Source organism: Xyrauchen texanus, chromosome 12 (assembly GCF_025860055.1).
Source record: "Xyrauchen texanus isolate HMW12.3.18 chromosome 12, RBS_HiC_50CHRs, whole genome shotgun sequence".
In the NCBI taxonomy this organism is placed as follows: Eukaryota; Metazoa; Chordata; class Actinopteri; order Cypriniformes; family Catostomidae; genus Xyrauchen; species Xyrauchen texanus.
In genome coordinates, this window is record NC_068287.1 from 29,370,651 (window position 1) to 29,394,479 (window position 23,829).

The following is a 23,829-nucleotide window of genomic DNA, read 5'->3' on the forward strand; positions in this document are numbered from 1 at the left end:
AGCTGGATTTAAAACTGTATACCGTATATCACAGATGCTGCATTTTTATAGAAAACGCACATATTCTCAGGGGCCGTTCAGGCCGAACGCTTTATTGAGCATAGAATAAGCTAGACGCAGCGCAACGAATGGAGCAGAACGCAGGTGCCTCGAGATGCGTTTTTAAAAGTTGATATAGGGTCTATAAAACGCTTCGATCCTGCGCGACACGCTAAAGAAACAAAGACGTCCGTCTAGCCCAGAGGTGCCCAAAATGTTCCTACGAAGGGTCAAATATCAAACTTGATTGAGGGTCGTGGGCCGAAAGTAAACGTTGCATTATATCAAACTTTTATATTCAAATATAAAAGTTGCCCTGGTTCCTCTCCTTTATTTTTTCATAATATAAAAACATCACTCTGCAATCTGCTTAACTAATGCTGCGAAGAGCTGTCAATGGCCTATTTTTATGTCTCCCGCAACCCTTCCCCTGTGCAATATTTACTATGTATCAACTGGAGATACTTGAGTTGAATTGAATTATTGAATTTGAGAAAGTATTGGTTTAGTTGGCCTATTTCAATAGCTATTAGGGGAAAGAGTCATTCAAAAGGTAACTGGTACCATTGGTGTTCTACTGAAATATGACAAAATGATCAGACAAGTGGACCGACCTGCAAAAATGTTTTATTTAATTGAAAATCAATTAAAGTGGAATGAGATTTTGATGTCTAAATAAAATCCACTCTTAAGTAATGATGCACTGAAAAAAATATTTGATAATAATTGCTCAACAAGTTTGCTGATGTGCAGATTGTTTGTGTAAGTATGGGATGCAATAGAGCGCAACAGTGCCCACCCACATTTTCATGTCTGAGTATTTCTAGACTTGTGTCTCTGCAGCAAAAAAAAATTGTGTTTCCCAGTCAGTGGGTGTTTTCAAATCGGGATGGGTGTTTTTCAACCGATTTTCATGATTTGCCTACATTGAGATTCCCTACTTTCATTTGATAGTTTAGAAACAAAAATCCTTGTTTGGAAACGACCACTGATTACTTAATTGAGATTCCTTAATATCATTGGTTAGTTGAAAAACACCCATCCAGTTTGAAAACGCCCACAGATTGTGAAACGCCCATTATTGTACCACAGAGACCTATACTTCAGTATTTTTCCCATTCATTTTTTTCATAAAATCCCCCATAAAAGAGTTGTAAGCCATTAACCAAACCAACCAGCTCTGAGGTGAATCACAACATTACAAACTTTGTTTTGAGGTAAAAAAGTATTTGAAAATCTGACAAAAAGACAAATGTACAGCAGTACCGCCGCTCCCTATAAGCAGATTACGCAGTCTGCGTAGGGCAACTCTGCGTAGGGCATCAATTTGGCCAGCAGTGGCATTAGGGTTAGGTTAGGGTTAGGGTTAAACTTATATATACATATACCATTGTTAATAAAAAAAAACAATGGTATATGTATATATATAAGGTTGTTGATTATAAGTATACAAACAACATATTTAACATTTATTAACAAATATTCTGATATGTACAAATATAAATAATTTAAGCGTAAAGGGAGACAGATTCGACTGCATCATACACAGTATGTCATGGGAGAGGGCGGTCGCTCTTGGGCTCATTTTGCAGGCTTTGTTGGCCATGGTTCTTGGTAGATCTTTCTCTGTCTGACCACAGGTAGAGTTGTTCACCAGGAATTCTGCTGTTAAAGATGTTTTTAAACAATGCAGTTAAAATAATGCAGACTGATAGCTTCAACGGAAGCATACCATCGATGAACAACCTCAGAACCACAGTAGGTTCTGTTATCGCTGTCAAAAACAATGCCAACTTATAAACACCATGAGTGTTAAACATCACACTCACCTGAGATATGTTCAAAAACAAGAGAGATATATCACATATTAACTACAAAACTGCTCCAGTGACAAGTTCTAAAGATGTGCTCTTTTGTAACATTAGCTTTGCTCAGATATTCTTTGTTGTTTATTTCAATCGTTACATCCTTTTGCAGTTTATTTCCAGAAGATTGCTCGAGAGTCGCATATGATTTGTGTGTTGAGTAGCGCCAGAGGCTATTTAGCAGAGACCAGTCACTTCTATTCAAATGAGAGGAATTTACGAAGTATATCGAGGCCTTTATACAGTGGATGTCATTGGATAGATGGTATATCCTTTGCAGCCTCGTTTTCATTCCGTCAAAAATCAAAGATGGCGCTACTAGAGGGAGTGTATGTGGCCACACAGAGAGAGCTCAGTCAGTGGTACCCAGCCAACACTGACCATTTGGACCTGTAGCAGATGCTCATGCACAGTTTTTCAAATATGGCGTTTATAGGCCTACTCGTATCTGAAAAAGGGGTTTGGACCATGTCACTTACAGACACGATATCACTCAGTTACAGGAGCCATAGCAACAGCTCATGTTAGCGATCCCTGTGGTGGTTAAGCAGAATGGCGCGAATGTTTCTTTGAGAGCCAGCAGCACCTTTTACATCGGGAGGGAGGAGAGAGAGAGAGAGAGAGAGAGAGAGAGAGAGAGAGAGAGAGAGAGAGAGACTGGGGTTGTCTATGGTTAGGTGTAACGTTTGCTCTCTCGGTGCCGTTGTTACATGTGTGAGGAAGAGGGAAAGGGGGGAGGCTGAGAACTGGGCTTTAACGGCGAGATCGGCACCCGAAAGCGCTGCGCTCCGATGGGGTCGACGGGGATGAAATGATGCTGATGATGATGTCTAGCGTTTACTCCCAACGATGACAACGGTGAGCGGCGGCAAAGCCGGCGTGCATATAATCAGCATCGCATGTATTTTGTTCTGTATGCATGTTTGTGTGTGGTGTGATATCGCCCAGCTGTGGAGATGAGGAGGGGGATGGAAGGACTTGGGAGGAGGGGGCGAGGCGAAAGGATGGAAGGAAATAAGAGAATAGAATAGTGACATTTGAAGAAATGACACGACATGTTATTCATTAGGAGCTGTTAAAACGTGATCATTTCATTTCGACGGCGTGTCCAGTCGCGTATCTGCAGAAGAGAGACGGCACATTTATCATGGTGGAGCGAACGGCAGAGGAATACGTCAACACATACAGCCAGGCTACACCAATTTACACTAGAAAACCGGACGTCATTTCGGTAAATCACCAATGGAGCGGTGCTTATTTCACCATGACGACTGTTTTATGATCATGTTATTAAAGGTTATAATAGATCAACATCACCTAATACACTCCCAATGTAATGATCACTGGTATTTACACGCACTGGTTCACTTTAAATTATATCCCTGCGTTTCGACAACGTCCATGGACACACAAAAAGCACTGCCCGGCTACATGATCATACTCGCCACGAATTTCATTTCCGTATATCACGCGCATCCATTAGCCTTATGACTAATAGCCCGTACAAAGCCTATTTAGATAAACAAATACACAAAATAAAAGCGCCGTGATGTTGAATTTGGGAAGCTTCTCACTTTTCCCCCCACTGGGTGTCTGTATTTGAAGAGAATTTGAAATAGGTGTGAGTGTATGTCGGAAAGGGAGGGAGGCAGAAAGACGGACGGACAGACAGACAGACAGACAGACTGAGAGACAAAACAAATGAAATCGGGTGTTGATTTGAATGTTCTACATGACAGTCGCTGATATGAGGCTTCCTTGCTGATACAGTGTGCGCATTCGCTTCGACGTCGTTAACATTCAAGACAGAGAGTATTTAGCTGGATTTGTGGCCTATTAAAGAATCTCTAACCTTAGTGTCTCAGCTCTATTGATTCTTCCCAATTCCTCTGGGCCGACATTCACTGGAACAGGATGCACTTTCATGCTATTCCCAGATTTCAGAGAGGGGGACTCCCTGATGGGCTTTTTTTTTTGTTTTTGTTTTTTTGGTTACTTTATTTTTAGTTTGATGGTCCCCAATGTGTCTGCTGCTGTCTATTGCTAGCTCTAATGTGAAGAATCGACTGGTACCAAAATTAACATAATTTCTTTCATTGTCAGGATTCACACATCACTTCAAACATGAATATTTTCAACTCACATCATTTTATCAGGTTTTATCAGGTGTCCATGATCGCAATGTGTTTCAATAAATAAAAATGACAGCTGAGAGTTACCCAACAGCACAGACGCTGCCCCACGTTCCCCTCCCAAGGCTTCTTGACAACTTGTATTACAACATTTAAACCAGTAAACAACTGCATAAAAAGCATGCCGTATTAGCAAGGCACTTAAACAATTTTCGTTAACAATACAAAAAGGTTCCATTTGTTAACATTAATTAACAATGAACAATACTTTTACAGCCTTTATTAATCTCGGTAAAGGTTAATTTCAACCTAAAGTAACACGTTTTTAAAATCAAAAGTTGTATACAATCACTGAGCACTTTATTAGAAACACTATGGTCCTAATAAAGGTTTGACGTGATGTGCATTCTGAGATGCTATTCTGCTCACTACACTTGTACTGATGGGTTATCGCAGTTACCGTAGCTTTTCTGTCAGCTCGTACCAGTCTGACCATTCTCCGTTGACCTCTCTCATCAACAAGGTGTTTCTGCGTTCCATTCTGAGTAAACTCGAGAGACTGTTGGGTGTGAAAATCCCAGGAGATCACAAACAATCATGCCAAAGTCGAAATCACTGAGATCACATTTTTTCCCCATTCTGATGGTTGATGTGAACATCAACTTGTGACCCATTTCTGGATGAATTATATGCATTGCACTGCTGCCACAGGATTGGCTGATTAGATAATCAGATGAATAAGTAGGTGTATAGGTGTTACTGATGAAGTACTCAGTGAGTATATGTTTACATTAACCATTAAATAAAAATGAACAATTGTATTTTTATTAACTAGCATTAAGAAAAAATATTAATAAATGCTGTAAAAAATGTATATAGTTTATTGTTAGTTGATGATACCTAATGCATTAAATTATGTTAACCGATGGAACTTTATTGTAATGTGTAACCCAATTTTCTATCACCTTTTGCTATCCAAAGCCACATGTCCAAGTGTAGCTTTTGTATTGTAATATTTTTATCCATCTGTATATTTTGTAATGGTATTGCCAATAAAAAGCACAGTTGTAAAAACCAGTGAAGCTGAATTGAAATCAGAGGAATCAGAGTTTTATTTTCTTAATCTATTGTCAAAGCATTGGCAGGGTTCCCATGGTCAAGGAAAACTTGGAAATATGAGTGAATTTTTAAAATTGTGTTCAAGGCCTGTCATGGGAATTCACAAAATCCTAAAAAGTCATGCAATCTTAAGGACACTATACATTTTATAGTCATGTTCAGCTGTAAAATATCTCAATAGCTAGAAATTTCTCTGTATTTTATAAAATAATTTTTAGCATGATTAAATCATTATCCAGTAATCATGAATGACTGGAAAGGTCATGGAAATGTATTGGGTCAAAAGGTATGGGAACCTTGCTTTGGCTTTGATGTACTCAGAGACTTTGAATCCACTACATCTGATAATATACAATATACAGTACTGTGCAAAAGTTTTAGGCACTGGTGAAAAATGTTGCATAGTGAGGATTTCTTCAAAATTAATGTCATATATAGTTTTCATTTATCAATTAACATCAAGTCCAGTAAACATAAAAAAAGCTCTATCAAAATTTTGTGTGACCACCTTTGCCATTAAAATAGATCCAGTACTCCTAGGTACACCTGGACAGAGTTTTTTTGGTTGTTGGCAGATAGGATGTTCCAAGCTTCTTGGAGAATTTGTGACAGTTCTTCTATCTATTTCGGCTATCTCAATTGCTTCTCGATATTCAGTGGGGGGCATGTGGGGTTCATGCCATCTGTTGCAGGGCTCCCTGTTCTTCTATTCTATTCTATTTGCAAAAGGAATGCTTGGGAGTTTAAAATTGATATTTCCTATTGACACACTAAAGGTGAAGATATAAATAACCTTAAGACAATCTTAAGAAAAATATTTAAGTGAAACATCTTTTGTGCCTTAGACTTTTGCACAGTACTGTATATACACAAATATAAATCTTCATTTCTTCATTACTTACCCAGCTTTGACCATTTGTGCTAACATCACTCTCCTTTTCCTCAATCTTCAGCTCTCCTTTACCTGAAGTTCGAACCCAGTGGGTAGAAGACTCTCCTCCATGCCCACCCTTCCTTTTATCCAATCTGGTCCCTGTAACCCAACTGCTTCCCCCTCCTACTTTTATCCCACCTGAGACCACACCCTGCTGCTCCACCCAAATGCACCCAAGCCAAGGATTTTGAACAGCACATACTTAGAGCCAATCGGGAACCTTGAAGCCATTCAGGAAATAACACAACTCATGATCTACCTGAACACTGAGGAAAAATAAGGAAAAAGCTGTGGATAATTAAATTGCCAGGACGAAAACGAGAGCAAATTCTGATAAACTGGCAGTACGTGTCTACCTTTGAAGAAGAGAACAGCAATTAGGATATTTCACCAAGCTGTAGAAGAAAGCTGAAAAGATTGAATAGAGGTTGAAAAGGCACAGAAAAGTGTACCATTCATGCATGCACACTCACAACACATACACACCATCACTGAAACTGAATGTGCACCACAAACTGACTACACACAAAATAAAACAAACCTGCAATACTCGACACAACACTATATAGACAGCAAACTCCCATTGCATGCCACACACATTCCCACATACACATTACAGACTGTTAAGGCACACATTCTTACCACAGACCACACACTATTATCACACACCATACGACACTACACAATCCTACTCTAAGCAAATGCTCATATAAACACCCGCATATGAAAGGCAAACTGCCATACGCTCTCAGGCACAAAAACACCACCGGATCCAACGCATAAGCAGTCCCACACTCTGAGTCTCAAAAATTCCTCTTGTAGGGACCACACATACACAAAGTAACCCCTTAACCTCCCTCTTGCTATCCGATAACAAACTCTCGCACCTGTTCACACACTACACGGCATCAAGATGATGTGTGAGGTGATGCCCACCATCTCTGAAGATGGGCGGGGAGGTGGAGGAGGAGGCCCATCCTCTCCTGCTGGAGGAGGTGGGGGTATGGGGGGCGGCGCAGGGGGCATGGGTGGTGGGTATGGAGGCAGGGAGGCCCGTGGTGGAGATGAAGGGGGGAGCACTGGAAATCTGGAGTCTCTGATGGTGAACATGCTGACGGAGAGAGAGCGGCTGCTGGAGAGTCTCAGAGAGACCCAGGAGAGTCTCGGCACAGCACAGCTACGTCTGCGAGAGCTGGGTCACGAGAAGGACTCGCTACAGAGGCAACTCTCCATTGCACTGCCACAGGTATGCATCCAAGCCTTTTTGTGTGAGGAAAAGTTATGTGTTAGTTAGTATATGCAGTAGATGTACTAGATTGCAAAAGACTGATGTTATATGTTGTGCACCTGCCATTTCATGTCTTAAAGGGTCTTCATGATGGAACAGTTCGGAAAAAAATAGGAAATAATTTAATTCTGTCATTATGTACTCACCCTCATGCCATTCCAAACTCGAATGACCATATTTCTTCTGTGGAACACCAAATGAGATGTTTAGCAATATGTCTAAGTGGCTCTCTTCCAGTTTTAATCTCGTCAACAAAATCACTGACGAAAACACTTGTTGACGAAAGGTTTTTTGATTTCGCCAACAATAAAGGAGACAAAAAGGCACATCATGACGATAATTAAACAATTGTATTAAAGCATACTGTTTACGAAAATATGATCAGATAAAAATATACTGCAAAATATTAACAGTGCAAGATATAAACAGAAGAAAAACCTCTTGAGCTGCGTGAGATGAACTGCTTCAAAACAGGATAAATACCTCATTCAACTCATCTTATTTATACATGAGTTTTATCACTATATCCATAGCATATAATAACAACTTACATCTGTACAGTGAAGAAAATGAACAGGTGAACTTGAACTAAATGATGTGCTAGTCAGAATATGCATAATTTGTGTTGTGTAACTTGCTTTGTAATAACGCTGTTTCCTTAAGAAACACGCTACATGCAATGTAATAACCTTTCACGAAAAATGTGTACGTCTCTGTAACACAGTTGAAGGATGGGCAAGGAGGAGGCGAGAACCGGCTTGTCAACATAAATTATATTTTAATGAGAAACTTAAACTCAAAAACACATAAACAAACACACATGACGGACATGTCCGTAATTCTCTCTCTCTCGAACCATCGTCACCGGCCGCTTTTATCCTCATGCGCCTCATCAGGCTATTTGGGGACCGGGCGCTGATATTCCGACCGCCCCGCCCCTCCGCTCCACACTCCTCCCGGCGTTATCTCAGGCCGGGTGCCACCGGCATGACGTACACCCCCTATCCCTGGGGCGGGTGTATCTTATGTCCCGCGTGGTCATCCCCGCCTTCCTCGCCCTGGGAGGAGACAGGAGGGAAGACAACAACAACAAAACAAAATAGGTGCGGAAAAGGCCAACACGGTGCGACAGGGAGAGAGAGAGAGAGAGAGAAAAGCTCACTCACCGGTTCTCTGATGTACCGTCGCGTGGTCCTCGAACACTCCTCCACACTCAGGCGGACGACAGCCGCTCCAACACCGGCTGAACCGGAGTGAAACCGCCGACCCCCAGCGGGCAGAACGCGCCCGCTTTTCTGGCGGCAAATGGGGACACTCCTCCGCCCCTGGCAGCGGCTCTACCGCCCGGCGGTCGGAGAGTTTCTTCCTCCTCCCTCGACGGACGGCGGTCTTCCTCGACCCCTCCAGCGTCTCTGGGGACGGCAGGGCACTCCTCCGCCCCGGCAGCGGCTCCTCGCCCAGGCGGTCGGGTATCCAGTCCCCACTTGCCCCGTGGACGACGGCCGTACCTCGCGATCCGGGCGGTCGGGCTACTCCGTCACCCGGCAGATGGCAGCGGCGCTCCCTGGGTGGACGGCAGTGTCGAGGACTCTGCGACGGGCATCCCTCCCCTTCCCGGTTTCGGCACCAATGTAACACAGTTGAAGGATGGGCAAGGAGGAGGCGAGAACCGGCTTGTCAACATAAATTATATTTTAATGAGAAACTTAAACTCAAAAACACATAAACAAACACACATGACGGACATGTCCGTAATTCTCTCTCTCTCGAACCATCGTCACCGGCCGCCTTTATCCCTCGCGCGCCTCATCAGGCTGATTGGGGACCGGCCCCGCCCCCCTCCGCTCCACAGTCTCTAAATCATGAAGAATTCTGAATACAGTAGGCTAACGTCTAAACAGTAGCTAATACTTCAGTTTATTCATTATTATTTCAGGAGCTCAAGTTTTTCACAACAAGGACTGTATGTATATTTATATGTTTGATACATGTTTACATTAGAAAATGTTTCGAATTTTTTGGCTAAATGTTTCAATATTGATTAAAGTTTGATTTACAAAGATTTAGAGTTTGACTTTTTTTTGTCCATTTTGCATGTCCTCAACTAAAATATATTATTTTAGTTAATCCGAGCAAAACTGACTAAAATTTATGAATATGACATGACGAATTCAATAAGTGTATAGGACGTTTTCATCAAAAGATTTCTAAAACAAAAAACTGTGAAAAAACTGCTCTCTTCCATACAATGAGAATGGATGGGGACCATAAAAGTTGTCCTTTCATCTCATGAACTAAGTCTTCTGAAGCCATTGTGTGAGGAACTGAGATTGAAATTTGAGTTACTGATAAAGTCTTACCATGAAAATCTCACTTGACAGCCGTGGTCACCTTTCACTTTCATTTGATGGAAAAAGAGCAGCCTGGACATACTATAATTACTACAAATATCTCCTTTCATGTTCTACGGCAAAACAAAAAGTCATACCGGTTTAGAAAGACATGAGGGTGAGGAAATAATGACTGATTTATTTAAATGTATTTATTTATTTATTGTTTATCTGCCAAAATGCATAAATGTTTACATCATAAAGACTTTAAATGTTCAGTTAGGTTTGTTGAAAGAATGTCTTGGACTAAACAGTTTGGTAATTGAGATGAACCAAGACTCCAGAAAGGATGAGCTGCCAGTGCAGTATAATGTATAAGTGTGTGACAAAACAACGTGAAGATGTTAGAAATAGAGTAAGAAGACTTTGATATGGTTTTTCTCTCTCATTCTGACCTGTTCTGGTCAGATCTAAGCTTGTCTGGTGTTTTATTATTTTTGTCTGAATTGAGCTGCCTTTATTTGTTACTGACCGACAGGGCTAACATCTTAATCTTCCAGACTTGTGGGCTGTTCTGGTCAATTTTTCATCAGGTCTTAAACTTTTTTGTCTCCTCTGATCTTTTTTGAAGGTAATCTACATACATGATCTGCTTATCTACATTTCTGTGACCTGTTTTACATAATGGGACATTTCTTGCGATTGTTGGAACAGTATAATCTTTTAAAATGTTCTGGCTCTTTCACTGGTAGATTTGGTCAAATAATCAGTTTGTAATGTGCTTGGATGATGCACAAACAGCATGTCTGGCCCCCAAAATATGTGGGTCATTGCATTTGTGTATGGGAGAGAATTCATTACCAAATTCACATTCACAAAATATTATTCACAAATGCAATACCATGATAAGTGTGTTCACCGATTTTATTATGCTTTTACATTACAAATGTATTGTTGAATCTGCATTTGCAAATCAGTAAACTTTGGATCACCTTGCATTTGTGTGGATGTTTTGAGACTTTTCTAACAGTTTTGATTTACAAAATGTGATTTTACTCAATTAGACGGGACATTTTAAATCCAGCCAATCATCAATTATGTTGAGTCTCTTCTGTGTAAAGTATCTTTATCTTTGAAGGAAAAGGTGTTGTGTCAAATTTAAATATAATAATTACACTGGAACAAAAATAAAAGCAATACACATGCAAGGCTGTCACTATATTCACTGGGCTCAGAACAAATATTTTATGGTTGAGCCTCCTCTCTCCTGGGCCCAATTAGTAGGATAAATCATAGAGGCCCTAAGTGGGTCCCCCTCACCACAGGGCTTGGGTTTTGTTTGTTATGTTGTTTGTGTGTGTACAAATACATGTGTTGCTCCTACTGCCCCAAACTTATGATGGGTGACATGGTAGGAACTATTGCAATGGTTTGGTGTCTCATGGCTGTAAACAAAAACATGGATGCTGACAGTTTAACCATTTTGGTGTTACCTATTTTTAATCAATTATAGATTGGAGAGTATTATAACCCAACAATTATTGGTAAACTGGCTTTAGCAAAGGCGTTGTGTTTTGTTTATGCTCATTAAGATACTGCTATTAAACAGCAAACTCTAAAGATCATACTACATGGATTTCATGATAATTAGGTTTTCACAACCTGCAATTTTAGGCAGTAAATTCGATTGTAAAATGCAGTTTTTACTCTCGTAAATAACTATAGCTACATGCATATACATGTATCGTGTACTTCTGTACTGTTCTATGCCATTTTCTTAGTGTAAGTTCTGTGAGTAGTTTGTTCACAATGAAAAATCTATTAAGAAAAAGTCTAATACAAGTACTTAGAAAATGTATTCTTCAAACAAAATAATAGAGTGTAGAATGTTGGACAAGCGATTGCAGCTCGTCCTATGTAACGGAAGGGACGGGGTTACCTGTCCATGATGCTACACTGACAAACTATTGTAATTAATGATGTGACAACTACTGAAACTTCTGTGAAGACAGCACCTTGCAAATGCTTTACCATCACCACATACTGTGTAAATATGTAAATGTTTTCAGATTAAGTGTTGGACTGAGGTTGGTTAACTTGCTAAATCTAGCAGCAACACATAATATGCTTTTGCAACTGTCTCTTCTGTAAAATGGAAAACAATCTGGCGTTCCAATTGGGACAATACTACCCTTTGAAAATGTATACACTAGATTGCTGATCATAGTGTGTATAGTGTAAGTAGGGTTGCCAAATTTCTACCAACCAAATACGGGACAATCCAGATTTAAATACGGAACTTTTTTTCCAGCAATTGCCTGATTGTATGAGAAGATGCAAAACAGTTGAAGAGGTCCACCTAGAGCTTGTTTACATAGGTAAATGATTGAAAAACAGCACATATGGACACAAAAACGTATTTGGTGTGAACGGCCCACAATACACTTAAAATGAAAACTGCTTTAATACAACGACCATGAAGAACCACATTTTGATCAATCTTCACTTAAATAGACACTACTTTTTGCCAAAAGAAAAAGCTGCAATAAATGAGGACAGACAATATTCTAGTCAAGTGTTTTTTTCCTCATAATTAAGCTTAAGCCTTTTCCATTTTTAAAGCTCAACGAACCGGTTTCCCTTTTAAAATTGAGCTCATCAGTTTTGATTAATGTGTAAAATATTGTATATATCATAAAAAAAAAAATATTTGGCTGTCCAGGGCCACTGTCTTAGTGTTGTTTTAAGTAACCATGCATAATAATGGATTTTTATGGGAGAGAAAACACATGAAAATAAGTGTATTTCTCCTTGGATTACAGTGTCATTGTTTTGGCAGTTAACATTGAGTTTACACTCCTTTTTTACAGTTTACGTGTTTGTCTCTTACTTGAAATGCTCTCTTTCATTCTCTATCTGTTTTTCTCCCATACATCCTATACTGGAATAGTGTTATCACAAGGGAAATGGAAGAAAATCACATTAAGAGTTTTAAGTACATAAATGTGATGCTCTGTGCAAGAACAATCACCGACATATGCAATGAAATGTAATGTAATGTCATGTCCTGAATTACTGGTGTTTTTGGAATCCCCATGGTGAGAAACTATTTTCATGCTCTCGAATGCTATAAGTTTGACAAAATTCTACTGCTTCTGACACGGCCCCTTCTGTCAAGTGTATTTGTGTAATGTTGCAACAGACAATATTTCATACAACTCACACAAAAAGGTTAGTTACAGTTCCATTTCTCTTTTGTGAAATATTCTCAGCAGTTTGGGTGTGAGACGCTAAAATATGGGAAAAACGGCATCCTGTATGGATTTCATACAGAATGCAATTTTGTTCCCTCAGATACGGGACGATTCTGTATTATATGAGAAGTTTGGCAACCCTAAGTGTAAGTGCACAGTGTATAGTATGTTTGTGTGCAGTAATGGGGTAAACACTCAGAAAAAGAGTGATGACTGTATTTACCTGTAGTGTGTACCGGATGTTGTCTTATCAAAGTAGTGTAAAAATAAAGCCAAATGATGGAAATAGAACAATAGACTAAAACAAACTAATATGGTGACAGGTTTCTTATTTATGAACCAGGTTTTTTGTTATCTTAGAATTTCAACCTTATGTTAGCTTTTTTCTGGCATTTTTATAATATTTGATCAACATAGTGAAGAAGATTAGGTAGCTAACCTGTTGGATATGTGTATTTAAATAAGTCTCCAATTATTCATCCTTTCTTTTAGACAAAGTCTCACATACGGATGAACACAATTTTCATTGTTTCTTTATTTAGTTTTATCAGCATTTCATTAGACCTAAGACACTATTTCTATATATATATATATATATTTGAATTCAGGCTGTTCAATTGTTCTCAATCTTTTGAGAATCACAAAAATCTTAAAACATCCACACACAAATCCAAACTAATCTATCTAGCGAGTTGGAAATGCATATTCAACACACTTGGGCATTTATGAATTATGTTTTGCATTTGCAAATTGTATTTTGTGAATGTGAATTAGGTTCTGCATTTATAAATCATAATTTGAAACACATTCATTTTTATACTATTCTGTCTGCATATTTGCATGCCAATTAAATATCAATGTCTGTAACACTGGAAACATTTTGGCCTCTAACTTTGGGCTTGAAATAACAAGTATTAAAGAGAACCATTTTCTGGGAGAATGACTGGCTATTTAAGGGCATTAGCACCAGCTAATAGAGAATCCATTGTGTGAAAGGAGAATCAGATCACACATATAAACTTAAACACATAAATAAGTAGACTGATTCAGAGGCATGAAACATTAAACATGGTTCAGTCTGTGAATACTATCAGTATAGGATGTATGGGAGAAAAACAGAGAATGAAAGAGAGCATTTCAAGTAGGAGACAAATGCGCAAACTGTAAAAAAGGAGTGTAAACCCAATATTAAAGCCCTTTGTGTAAGCTGAACCAAAGATTTACAGTAAGGTTTTATTTGTTAGTATTAGTATCATGAACTAACAATAATTAAAATATGTTTTTACAGCATTTGTTAATGTTAGTTTACAAAAACAATTGTTCATTGTTATTTCATGTTAGTTAATTAACTAATATTGACAAATTCAACTTTTCATTTAAATAAGTTGTTAGTATATATAAATGCTGGTTCTCATTGTTAGTTCATGTTAACTAATTTAGTTAACTAATGTTTACAAATGGAACCTTACTGTAAAGTGTTACCAAAAGAAATAAGGCTGGATATTATCACACATTTGTGTTTGGCATACTTGTGCCAAACATAATTCTAGTCCAATCTCAGCAAGGTACAGTTTCAGAATGCCAAAATCCTATAAGCCCACTGAGTAACCATCTGTGTACCACTATACCACTTCTAAGCTTAGCCCCTTCACTCCCCTTTCTCCTCCTCCTTTCTTTCTCCAGCATCTTTCCCCTATTTTTGGGTGTTGCTAGAAAAAAGTAGTTTAAGATATTGGTGGCATAGGACTGTGACCACTTTCAATAAGAGACATGGCCCACTAAACAGATTCAACATAAAGGCAACATAATTCATTGATAAGATACATTTATAAGGTACATGCAATGTGTCTAGAAATGTTTCTGTGCTTGGTAAAGACTGTTTGATTGGTAGAAGGGTTTGAATTGCATAGGGAATGTCTCCTTTTGTTTCTGTTTAAAGTGTCACTGACTAGAGTGGAACCAGGGTTGGACAGGATAGTTCACCAATAAATTAATATGTGACTTTCTATCATGGAACACAATAGGAGATGTTATGCAGAATGTTTTGTCTTAGTTTCCATTCACTTTTTTTGCATGGAAAAAAGATGTAATGAAAGTGAATGACTGAGGCTATCAGTCACTAACATTCTGCCTAACATCTCTGACGGGCTTTGAAAACAATATGGGGGTAAATAAATGATGGTTTATTTTATTATTATAATTGTGTTTCTTTCTTTTTTTTTGGTGAATTATGCTTTAAAGCATGATACACAAGTACATAGCAACGTATGGCATGGTGAGACTGTGTACATCACAAAGAGATGGTGTTTCATGCATGATTCTTGACTAGTGGGTTCGGTCATATATAGGCAAATAGAAAAAGCCATAATTTTTAGGAAACTAGAAAAAGGTGGTGTGGCTTTAGGCATGCAGTGGCAGGCAAGTGAAACCATTAGGGCTGAAACGATTAGTCTACATTATCGACAACGTTGACAATAAAAAATTGTCGACAAAATTTTCATTGTCAAATATTAGTTTGATCTCATTTAACATAAAATGAGATCACTTTTAACTCTAATGATGACACACGAGAGCAGCACTGCAGATCGCGCCTGACTGAGGAGAGAAAGAATGACACAACTCACAGTCCAGACGCACTCCAAACTTTCCAAACAACTTCAGGTGATGTAGATCACAAAGTATGAGGGAGTTATAATGCAAAAATACTAAATAAGTAAATACAGAAACACTCTCGTTGTGGAATATGTGGAGCTGGAGCAAAACTTGTGTGTCGAGCATCTTTAAAGGAAACACCCTACAATTACATCTTTAATATAGTTATGTTTAATAACAATCTTGCTGGACTGAGCACGCTTGAGGGACGAGCATCCCCGTGATGTTATAGCTTTATTAAAGTTCAAATAATATGGAAGCAGATCATGTAAATAATCTTGCTAGACTAAGCGAGCACACTTGAGGGATGAAGCAAGCACGTTTGAGGGACGAGCATCCCCATGGTGTTATAGCTTTATTAAAGTTCATATAATATGGAAGCAAATCATGCAAATAACTACAAACTCAGATGGCATTTTTCTGTGCGTTCAGTGCCTCTTCTATGAGTTGCGCGAATGTTCAGATCTAAGGGGAAGACATTGAAACTGCACCCGGCTAATGCACACTCTGTCATGGGGATGCTCGTCCCTCAAGCGTGCTCGTTTAGTCCAGGAAGAATGTATCATGGCTTATCTTGAAGAAAATTTGCAATACGCAGCTTTATTAATAAGAGAGAGTTCGTTTTTTTGGTGAGTTACAGATGATGGAAGTGAACAGAAAGGTGAGAGAGGATAGTCTTCACCACTGCAACAATATACGTTTTTAATTTGTTTTTGTTTTGGCTTATTTTCCAATATAAATATTTAAAACTCCTTTAAAACAACACACATTTTCTTTAGCAGGTAAAATGCAGAAGAAAAAAAATCTGAGAATGTTGAATATAATATTAAAAATACAAATATATAAAAATCCTTTTAAAAAAGATGCATTCACCTGAGAAACAGCATATGAGATATTTAGACTTGCTTTTAGAGAACCTTGAATATAAGTTTATTTTGTCTTTCCTTGTGAACAAATACACTTATATACAAAATAATCTTTCTAACAATCGCTAGATTAACCAGTTATCAAAATAATCGTTGGTTGCAGCCCTAGATGCCATATGTCATTTTACACAACATGGTTCTATCAAGACCTTGCACCCAAGAGTTTCTCATTTGAGTGGTCAGAATGTGGACTTTGTCATCCGTTCACACTGAATCAATAAAAGAAACAAATTCTCATTCATTTTCACATTCATCCAAACACACACTCTGGAACCAGCATACCATTACAGTTGTGCTGTGTTTATTTGCCAAACGATCATTTGGTGTCATTGAAAGGTTTCTTGTAAATGCAGAAGATTGCCAGTGTATATAATTTAATTCATTCTCTTCCAATGTTGTGCTCTATTATTATTATTATGGTTTCATTAATGTGGGGTTCAGTTGTTGTGTGGTTGATGCTCAAAGGAATGTTTGTGAAGCTTTATCATCACAGCTAGTTTAAACAATATTTTATTTAGTGGTTTCTATGTCTTTATGTGTGTGTGTGTGTGTGTGTGTGTGTGTGTGTGTGTGTGTGCATGTGTAAGCAAGTTTAATACATGTGATAGCTTATACTATTCTTATGAGCAGTTTTTTGATGATGTTTGCTTTACTGTTTTGACTATGTTGTATATTTGTTTGATAGTGTTAAGTGTGTGGATGTAAGATAGTGTTTATGTGACAGTGTTGAGTGTGTTCATGAGTGATATGATCAAGTGGTTGTTTTGAGGATGTTTGTTATTACTGTTTTGATTTTGCTATGTTTGTGTTAGTGTTGAGTATGTGGGTGTGTAATAGTGTTTGTGTTGAGGTGTTAAGTATTTGGATGTGACATTTTTGTGTGATGGTGTGTGGATGTGTGATGATGATGATGTTGTGTATGGATGTGTGATAAAGTTTTTGTAATGTGTTGAGTGTCTGGATGTGTGGTAGTGTTTGTTTGACGGTGTTTGATGGTGTTATATAAAATATTTTGGACCGCCTTTAGCTTTTATTATGGCAAACATTCGTTGTGACATTTTTTCGACAATCTTATGCAATGTCACAACATTTATTTCTGTCTGGAGTTGCATTCATTTTTAGCGGGAGTCGAACCAATCTGTAAAGTCTTCTCCAGCACATCCCAAAGACTTTCAATGGGGTTAAGGTCAGGAGTCTGTGGTGGCCAATTCATGTGTGAAATGATTCCTCATGCTCCCTGAACCACTCTTAAACAATTTAAGCCCCATGAACCCTGGCATTGTTGTCCTGGAATATGCCCGTGCTGTCAGGGAAGAAAAAATCCCTTTGATGGGATAACCTGGTCATTCAGTACATTCAGGTAGTCAGTTGACTTCATTTTATATCCGCATAACATTGCTGAGCCTATACCTGACCAATTGAAGCAACCCCAGATCATAACACTGCCTCCAGAGGCTTGTACTGTGGGCACTATGCATGAAGGGTGCATTGTTTCATGCGCTTCCCTTCTTACCCTGACATGCCCTTTGCTTTGGAATAGGGTAAATCTGGACTCATCAGACCACATGATCTTTTTCCATTGCTCCACAGTCCAATCTTTGTGCTCCCTAGCAAATTGAAGTCAATGTTTCCGATTAGCCTCACAAACAAGTGTCTTTCTTGTGGCCACATATCTGTTTAGTCCCAATCCTGTAAATTCTTGTTGCATTGTGCGTGTGGAAAGGCCTTTACTTTCACTATTAATCATAGCCATGAGTTCTACTGTCGATGTGACACAGTAACATCTTTTCCAAGACCATAGGATTTGTCTTCCAACATAGTTGTTTAAGAAATGAGAAGCTACACACTGCATTAGATTAGGGGGGGTTAGGGGGTCAGGAAATGTATGATTATGTTTATGTGATGGTGTCTGATGTGTTATGTGATTGTGTGTGTGATATGTGATAGTGTTTGTATAATGGCATTGAGTGTGTGGAGGTGTGATATTGTTTGTGCGATGGTGTGTGGGTGTATGATGGTGTTGAGTGTGTTGAGTGTGTGGATATGTGGTAGTGTTTGTGTAATGATATTAAGTGTGTGGATGTGTGGTAGTGTTTGTGTGATGTGTTGAGTGTGTGAATGTGTGAAAGTGTTTGTGTAATGATATAAAGTGTGTGGATGTGTGATAGTATTTGTGTTATGTGTTGAGTGTAAAAGTGGCTGTGTGATGGATTTGAGTGTATGGATATGTTATAGTGTTTGTGAGATGGTGTTGAGTTTGTGGATGCGTTATAATGTTTGTGGATGCGTTATAATGTTTGTGTGATGTATGAAGTGTGTGAATGCGTGAAAGTGTTGAGTGTGTGGATGTGTGATAGTGTTTGTGCAATGGTGTGTAATGGTGTTGGATATGTGATTGTGTTTGTATGATAGTGTTGAGTGTTTGAATATGTGATAGTGTTTGTGCAATGTTGTGTAGATCTATGATGGTGTTGGGTGTGTGATGGGGTTGAGTGTGTCGATGAGTAATGGTGTTGAGTGTGTCGATATGTGATTGTGTTTGTGTGATAGTATTGAGTGATTGAATATGTGATAGTGTTTGTGCAATGGTGTGTAGATCTATGATGGTGTTGGGTGTGTGATGGGGTTGAGTTTGTTGATGTGTGATGGTGTTGAGTGTGTGAATTTATGATAGTGTTGAGTATTTGGATGTGTGATGGTGTTGAGTGTGTGAATGTGTGATGGTGTTTAGTCTGTGAATGAGTGATAGTGTTGAGTGTGTGGATGTGTAATAGTGTTTTTCTGATGGTGTTGAGTGCCTGGATGTATGATAGTGTTTTACCTGATGGTTTGTGATTGTGTGAGATGTGTCAGTGTGTGGATGTGTGATAGTGTTCAGTGAGTTTGATGATGTTAGTGTGATGTTGTTTGGATGTCTGATGGTGTTTAGTGTATGAATGTGATAGAGTTTCTGTGATGATTTGTAGCTTGTGAATGAGTGAGAGTGTGTGGAAATATGATAGTGTTTGTGTTATGGTGTTAAGTGTGTGAATGTGTGATGGTGCGTAGTGTGGGAATGAGTGATAGTGTTGAGTGCCTGGATGTATGATAGTGTAGTGAAATGGTTTGTTGATATCTGATGGTGTTGAGTCAGTGTGTGGATGTGTAATAGTGTTGCGTCTGTGAATGTGTAATGGTGTGGATGTGTGATAGTGTATGTGTGAGGTAGTGCTGCACAATTCATCAAAATAAAACCTTGATATTGCTATAGAATCGCGACATGACTTTGTCAAGTCAAGTCATTTTTATTTATATAGCGCTTTTCAAAACACACATCGTTTCAAAGCAGCTTTACAGAAAATCATGCATTAACAAATAATTAAACTGTAATATCTATAAAGTCTGAGAGTGATCATTGTGTAGTTTAATTACATTTGACTGTAAATTGTGTATAAAATTAAATAATAATTGCATTTAGAACCACTGTGAGCAAGCTGATGGTGACTGTGGCAAGGAACACAAAACTCCATAAGATGTTGGTTAATGGAGAAAAAACCTTGGGAGAAACCAGGCTCACTGTGAGGGCCAGTTCCCCTCTGACTAACCAGTATGAATATAATGCCAGTATTAGTTATGTATGTGCAGGTCATGGTTTAAGATTAGTAAAGACGGTGGTGTTGTAGTGGTCTACACAGTACTGGTAAACTGTTAATCAGAAGGTTGTTGGTTCAAGCCCCACAGCCACCACCATTGTGTCCTTGAGCAAGGCACTTAACTCCAGGTTGTCCCTGTAATAAGTGCTCTGTAAGTCGCTTTGGATAAAAGCGTCTGCCAAATGCATAAATGTAAATGTAATTAGTAAACTAAGTAAGTGTTAAGTTCCTGTGTTTAAAATTTTTTTTTTTTATGAACTGTAAAATTAATAACTAATGTCTTTGAATTCCATCCTGGATTATCTGCAGAAGTTCGCATAGATGTATTGTCCTTAGTTAGTTGGTTGATGAAGGCTTTTGTTGGCAATTATATGATAGTCCATGTATTCCATTTCAAGAGTGTAGTCCATCAATAGACAAAGGTGATGCAGAGAGAGATCAATGCGGTGCATCGCAGTTAACCGGCAGGTCATTTCGGTGAGGTTTGGTGGGGTTCAATCCTAAATCCAAGGTTCAGGCAGTGGCATATGAAGTATCTGATGTCTTACAGTTGAAGTTGGCATCAGTTCATCCGCTGAAATCCATTATTAAAGACAGAAGTGATGTCTGGCTAGCACCGGCTGCAATTAGTCATCATCAATAAGAGACACATAGCAGTGGAGTCCGACACCAAGCAGGAACGGAGCTGGATCTTGCCGGCTCTGGTAACTTTGGGATTCATATCCCGAGACATAGAAACAAATAGAATAATTTTAGCGTAGATATTATTCAATTTTATGCAGAGTTATAGATCAAGATAGATGTTTCTGGTTCCGGCAGACCTAACTAAAGCAGCCTAATTATGAGTTAATGGATAAATTAGGTCTTTAGTCTAGACTTAAACTGAGTGAGTGTGTCTGTGTCCCGAACAGTATTAGTGAGACTATTCCATAGTTTAGGAGCCAAATAGGAAAAGGATCTTTCTCCTTTTGTGGATTTTGATATTCTAGGAACTATTAACAAACCAGAATTTTGTGATCATAATGAACATGATGGAATATAGCATGCCAGAAGGTCACTTAAGTACTGTGGAGCTAGCCCATTCAAAGCTTTGTATGTGGTTAACAGAATTTTTAAATTAATACAAAATTATCTGGTAGCCAATGTAAATATAAAATGGGGCTAATATGATCATATTTCTTGGCTCTAGTCAGCACTCTGGCAACATTTTGAACCAATTGAAGTTTATTTATTGAACTTGCTGGACATCCTCCCAGTAATGCAGTACAATAATCTAGTCTTGAGGTCATGAACGCATGAATGAGTTTTTTGGCATCAGCAACAGAGAGCATATGTCTTAACTTATCTATATTTCTGAGGTATAAGAATGCTGTTCTACAAACACTGGAAATTAGATTTTCAAAGGACAGATTGGTATCATATTTAACACCCAAGTTCTTTGCTATAGAAGATGACGTAACAGTACATCCATCAAAGGTGTCAAATTATATTTTAGCTGCTTATTTTTAGAGGTTTTTGGTCCAATAAATAGTACCTCTGTTTTGTCAGAATTGTGCTGTAGGACATTTCTGGCTATACAATCTTTGATTTCATTGATACACTCTGCTAATTTGGAGAATTGTGAATTTTCATTGGGTTTAGAAGAAATATAAAGTTAGGTATTGTCGGAATATTAGTGGAAACTTATTTCATGATTCCTGATAATATCTCCTTGGGGAAGCATGTATAAGGGAGAAAAGCAGAGGCCCTTAAACTGGTCCCTGTGGTATTCCATACTTTTTTCTCCCCAATTTGGAATGCCCAATTCCCAGTGCACTCTAAGTCCTCATGGTGGCATAGTGACACGCCTCAATTCGGGTGGAGGAGGACGAACCTCAGTTGCCTCTGTCTGAGACCGTCAATCCACGCATATTATCACGTGGCTTGTTTATCATGTTACCTCAGAGACATAGCGCATGTGGAGGCTTCACGCTATTCTCCGAGGCTTCACGCTATTCTCCGAGGCATCCACGCACAACTCACCATGCGCCCCACTGAGAGCAAGAATCACATTATAGCAACCACAAGGAGGTTACACATGTGACTCTACCCTCCCTAGCAACCGGGCCAATTTGGTTGCTTAAGAGACTCAACTCACTCAACAGGCCCTGGATTCAAACTCGCTACTCCAAGGGTGGTAGTCAGCGTCTTTACTCGCTGAGCTTCCCAGCCTTCTTCGGCACTCCATACATATTTTATTTGACAGTTACTCGTTTACACATACAAAGTGGTAGCGGTCTTATAAATAGGACCTAAACCATGCTAATGCAAGTCCACTAATGCCAACATAATTCTCCAGCCTATTCAAGAGAATGTTGTGATCTATTGTGTCAAAGGCAGCAATAAGATCTAAAAGCACTAGAAGAGAAATGCAGCTGCAATCAGATGATAAGAGCAAGTCATTTGTAACTCTGATAAGTGCAGTCTCTGTACTGTGATGGGGCCTAAATCCTGACTGAAATTGTTCATATATTACTATTTCTCTGTAGAAATGAACATAGTTGGGATGACACTACATTTTCTGGTATTTTCGACATAAATGCTAGATTTGATATAAGTCTGTAATGAACCAATTCTCCAGGATCAAGCTGTGGCTTCTTAATAAGCGATTTGATAACTGCAATTTTAACATTTCTAAGGACATGTCCTAAGGATAGTGAGGAGTTAATAATATTAAGAAGAGGTTCTGAGATTACAGGGAATACCTCTTTTAAGAGCTTAGTTGGTATTGGATCTTACATAAATGTTGTGGCTTTTGATTTTTTGATAAGTTTTGTTAGCTCTTCATGATCTAAGACCAAAGGATTGAAGTTGCTCATGAGGAAAATTATGAGACACTGTTTTCGGAGGTGCTGTGACAGTTGATTTCATAGTTCCAATTTTATTTTTAGTTATTTAAATTTTATAATGTAAGAAATTCATGAAGTCATGACTATTGTGCTGTGATGGAATATCTGGTTCAGTCGATGCTTTATTCCTAACCAATGAGTCTGCTCAAAAATGCTGACTTGAGTGCCTGTCTGTAGCTACAGACACTTTGCTACCACAAATTTTTTATTCTTCCACTTGCGCTCCATTTTCGGAGCTGCTCTCTTGAGAGCATAATTATGATCATTGTACCATGGTGTGTGTGGGGCTTTTTGCTTCAATTTTCTTTAATCAAAGGGTGGCAACACTATCAAGAGTGCTAGAGAAGACTGTATTTATATTTTATGTTATTGAATCAAGTTCTTCTAGACTTCTTGGCTTACTGCGTATGTGAGACAATTCTGGAAGATTATTAGTGATGCTATCTTTAGTGATCGAAAGAATAGTTCTAACTGAACGATAGCGTGGTGTAAATTGAGTGACATTAGCTGATCGCAACAAGCAAGAGATGAGGTAATGATCTGATATGTCATCACTCTGTGGTAGAATTTATATAGTATCAACATCAACTCTACAATATGACAGAATTATATGTAGCATATAATTATGGTGATGTGTTGGTCCTGTCACATTTTGTCTGACTTCAAGAGAGTTGAGTATATCGATAAATACTAATCCCAATGTGTCATTTTCATTATCTATGTGAATGTTGAAGTCACCAACAATTAAAGGTCTATCTACATAAACTAAT

General features: G+C 38.5%; 1 protein-coding gene across 1 annotated transcript in view; it reads left to right on the forward strand.

The window, feature by feature from the left end:
* The first annotated feature begins 2,548 nt into the window (after window positions 1-2,548).
* The window catches only part of ppfia3 (PTPRF interacting protein alpha 3), a 73,362-nt gene continuing 52,081 nt past the window's right edge, over window positions 2,549-23,829 (forward strand). The window contains exons 1-2 of the mRNA XM_052139538.1: window positions 2,549-2,762; window positions 6,109-7,335. Coding sequence (XP_051995498.1) covers window positions 7,003-7,335 — 333 coding nt within the window. The 5' untranslated portion in view covers window positions 2,549-2,762; window positions 6,109-7,002. The remainder of the gene's footprint in view (window positions 2,763-6,108; window positions 7,336-23,829) is intronic.